Raw genomic sequence first — 4577 nt, forward strand, 5'->3', positions numbered from 1 at the left:
CACACACAATAAATAAATTAATTTAAAAAATAAAATAAAATAAATAAATAGAATAAATAAAATTTAAAAAAAAAGAAATGCACAAAAATCCCAATGAATATTGTATATGGTAGCCAGTGGCAATTTTGAAATCAACAGTGATCAATAATTCATCTTTTGATAATATTAATGTTCTTGAGCCCCTTTTTTTCCTCATCCTTGTTCCTCACCGCTCAGGGCTGCTCCTTCCTGGAAACCTGGTGCAAACATCTTACACTTGAACCACAGCTGCTACCTTAGAACTGTTAGCTGCTGGCCTTCCTCTGCCCAGCTAATCTTGACAGATGGCAGAACAGTAGGCTGCCAGGGCAACCAAAACACTGTTAAGTAGGATTTCCCATGGCAGCTTCCCCCTGCTTGGGCTTCAAAGCCCGAAGGGCACTTCACAGATGAATTCCATTTATCAAATGAATGTATGTCTATTATGTATAATCTTGAGTGACAAAAGATAATATTCAGCTGGAGAGTCTGCTTCTGAGGAAGTCATCTAGGAAATAAAATTCTTCAAATATCCAGTCATAATTTATTAGGGAAATAATAAAGGTTTATAAAATATGAATAAATCCAGGGAGGCTTATGAAAATTTAATGGATTAATATTTGTAAAACATTTAAAGCACCATATGTGTTAAATAAAATTAAGCTGGGAAAGGAAAAATGAAGAGTCAAAGAAGACAATGGAAGAGGAAGAAAGCAAAATGATCAGGTAGACGGAAATCACGGTACAACAGAAACATCACTCTTGCCAGCCTGTTCTTATCCTTCGTTTTCAACAGTGGCTTCCCAGCCTCTTGGCACTTGTTTCCTATGGCAAGTGTTCATTTGGTACTTTCTAAATAAATTTTATGAAGTTATGCACCACTCTCAAATATTGTGATACTCTCAAATCATTCTACCAAAATGCATTACTTTTAAAAATTATTAATGTGGCATTGATATAGTCTTTGATCTTTATCAATGCTCAAACCTTTAGGTTTCTTCTGCAATTCTCTATTAGCAGCTGAATTTTTGGAAGACTTGATTTTCCGAATAGTTGAAGAAGAAGAGGAGGAGGAGGAAGACTCTTGGTTTTCAGAAACAGAATGTTCTACAAATCAAATAAAAAGTTTGATCACACCAACTGTGATTAAAAATCCCGCTCCAAATACATTAAGAATTGATAACTGAGCTACAAATATGTTGTGTTCTATCTTTATTTTATTGGTAATACAATTAAATGTCTTTTGAATTTGTCAGTTAAAATCAAGGTGCCTGAGTTCACACAGTCTAGGAATAAGACTTCCCTTTCCCACATCTGCAAAAATTCTCAGAAAATCCAGATCCTCTGTAAAGAAAATCAGAAGTTATTTTGGTTTTGTTTGTTACAGCAAGACCCATTTTACTTTCACCTAAACCCATGCTGAATTCGGTAAAGAAAGACTAAAGCCCTGAGATACTCTTTTAGCTTAAACTGACTTAAGGTCAGAATGCCAAAAATGGGGCTGGTGAGATGGCTCAGTGGTCTAAAGCACCTACTTAGAACAAGCTTAGCTAAAGCACAGGGACTGCGGTTCAATCCCCCAGCACCACATGCCAGCCAGCCCCGCCCCCTGGTGGGCTGAGCTGGACACACACACACACACACAATTTTAAAAAAAAAAAAAAGAATGCCAAAAATGTAATGAGCCTTTCACGATTCGTAAGATTACCCTCTGAGAATACTCATACAGATAGTTCACCTGCAGGTAATTTCAATCTAAGAAATCTAGTTGCATCTGCCATCTTCCTACCTTCCGTTATTTCCTCTGATTCTACAACTTTCTTAGTCTTCTTCTTTTTTGGTGATTTAGGTGAACGTTTGGTGGTAGATTTGATGGTTTGAGATGCTCTTGGAGGCGGAGGTGCAGTCTTTGGAGGTGGTGATGTGGGATTATGCACTGAGGCCAAGCAAGACAGTTTGGTTAACATCTGGTTTATATTTATCAACACTGCTAACTATGGAAAGCACAGATGCATCCAGTTTGAAGAGTAGATGCTGGCAAAAGCCAGTGCACGAAGGCTCCAGCACAACACAATTCCAAATCAATTCTAAGGATTCATTGCTATAAAACACCGATTCTCAAAATGTAGTATGTAAGTTACAGCAGGAAAAAAAAGCTCAGAAAACAGGTTTAAATTTCTGCCCTAAGGGCCAGCAAGACAGCTCAGTTGATAGCTTAGGCAAGCTCAGGGACCCAGGTTCGATCTCCGGCATCACATGTCAGGCTGGCTCTGGGCATGCTGAGTGGGTTACTAAATCTGGGCATGGTGGCACATGCCTATAATCTCAGTGCTGGAGAGGCTGAAAACAAGAGGATCACTATGAGTCAGAGCTGTGTAGAGGCTCTATACCAAATACATAAAAAAAGAAAAAAATTCTGACTTTGGCCTAAATGTTTTTACCATTTTTACTTTAAGCAAATAGGCTAAACCCATTTTGAGCTTCATTTTCTTGTCTGCAAGTTGAGATGTTTTTTCAAGGCGATTCCTGAAGGTGGTTGCCTACTTAAAACATACGTAAGTCTGTGGGCTTGATCTGTTCAGCCACATTTTCATGATTATAAAACACAGGGCCAGGGAGATAGCTCAACAGAATAAGTGCCTGCTTGGCAAGCACAGGGTCCTGAGTTCAATCCCTGGTACCACAAAAAAAAAAAAAAAAAAAAAAAAAAAAAAACAGATAACAAGATAGGCTTTTGAGCAGAAAAGTACATTTTCTGACCTCTTTTTAAACAAAACTCAAAATCATGCATGCCTATAAAATCCCTACATAGGCATCTAAAGCTTAAGAATTGCACATTCAAGCTTATCATGAACAACTTAGTGAGATGTCGCAAAATAACTTAAAAGGGTTTTGGAATGCAACTTAGGGTAGAGAACTTGCTGCACATGTGTGACACCCTAGATTCAATCCTTAGCACCTAGCCAGGCATGGTGGCACAGTCCTGTTGTCCTAACACTTGGAAAGCTGGAGCAGGAGTATTGCTGTGAGTTTAAGGCCAACCTGAGCTATATAAATGAGACTCTCAAAAAAATAATAGCACTACAAAAGTAGGTACATTTACAGTATTCTTTAAAGGACTAGCTAAGTAACTCAATGGTAGAGGGCTACATAGCGTGTAGCTACCCCTCAGTTCAACCTCCAGTACTGTAAACGAACAAAAATATATTTTTTTTTCTCCAATATATATTCCAGAGTGGGGAGATGGCTCAGAAAAAGCACTTGCCTGGCAAGCGCAAGGGCCTGAGTTCAATCCCTGGTTCAAAAAAAAAAAAAAAAAGGAATATATATTCCAATCAAATGATGCCAGTTCACCTTTTGTTATGAAAGGTGTGCATGAGTAGCATTCTGTGAATTTCACACTCGCACGTCACAATCTCCCTCAGTGTTTCCCTACCCAACTGTCAACAGTGTGATTTGTCTATTCTTAACCTTTGATTCACCTGTCATTCTTCAATTCCTTTTCATCTTTAGACAGGAAGACATAGAACATTATCTTTTAATCACTAAGCCAGAAGAAAGAGAAAGTGCATTTGAAAGATAAGAAAACAGGGCAGTAGGGACTCTGGGTAGAGAAGTGTTGTGATGAACCCTGCCCCTCCCACCAGCAGCTCCTCAGAACTCCATTGCTGTGGTCTCCAGGACCACACCGCTATCCCTCATTATTCTCCCAGCCAACAAAATGCAAGTCCCCCAGCTGAGTAACATTTCTAACCTGTACTAGTTAGTGATTTGAGGCAAAACAGGAGGCAGTTGGACAATGCAATACCTTCAACTCTTGTTTGTTTGTTTTTGTGGAACTGGGGTTTGAACTCAGGCCCTTGCACTTGCCAGCCAAGCGCTTATTCTACTGAGCCATCTCTCAGGCTCCCTTCAGTATCAACAATCCTGAAACAACTCCATAGGAATGAGATTCAAGAGTTGTTTTTTGTTCTGTTTTTTAATGAAGTACTGAAGCTGTGGGTAGTTCCTTTATTTTCGGTGGGGACTGTAACTATCACAATGAATTCTGTAAATGAAGTTTCAGAATTGCCTTCAAAACTGTCACACCAGATTTTACCTAAATCTCAGTTATAGCGGCATTTCACAGCATAAAGTACTGTCCTTAAAATGTTCTCTCAATACATCCTCACTTTGTAACTAGCTTGCTTTCTTACCCATCCTTGGTCCACACTTAATTCCTAGGTTTTCTTTGTCTCACAGCCAAAACAATTAGGAAAACAATGAGCAAACTTGTATCATCATCATGGGGCCTTCTGAAAGCAGCAGGAATGCTGAACTCTGGAATTTTGATGATAAGGATGTTGTCTGCATTATTTTTGGAATGCTTTCCAATGAAAACTCTGAATAGTTAAGAAACATCCCTCCACTCTGCTGATAGTTTTCTACTCTATTTCTCCACTCTTCTGAAGAAGCAGAAGGTTAAGCTGACATAGTGGCTCGCTCATGCTTGTACTTCCAGCTCTTGGGAGGCTGAGGCAGGTAGGATTGTTGCAAGTTCAGGACCAGCCTGGACTACA

At 39.2% G+C, this 4577-nt stretch overlaps 1 protein-coding gene across 6 annotated transcripts in view; it reads right to left on the reverse strand.

The window, feature by feature from the left end:
- Prg4 (proteoglycan 4) overlaps positions 1–4577 on the reverse strand; it is an 18133-nt gene that overhangs the window by 7185 nt on the left and 6371 nt on the right. For all 6 annotated transcript variants that reach the window (XM_023704116.1, XM_023704114.1, XM_023704113.1 and 3 more), the window contains exons 5-6: positions 1808–1954; positions 1006–1125 (exon numbers count right to left, since the gene is read on the reverse strand). In XM_023704116.1, the coding sequence (XP_023559884.1) occupies positions 1006–1125; positions 1808–1954 (267 nt within the window). The remainder of the gene's footprint in view (positions 1–1005; positions 1126–1807; positions 1955–4577) is intronic.

The sequence above is a fragment of the Octodon degus genome, unplaced genomic scaffold, assembly GCF_000260255.1.
Source record: "Octodon degus isolate 3935 unplaced genomic scaffold, OctDeg1.0 scaffold00188, whole genome shotgun sequence".
Lineage (NCBI taxonomy): Eukaryota > Metazoa > Chordata > Mammalia > Rodentia > Octodontidae > Octodon > Octodon degus.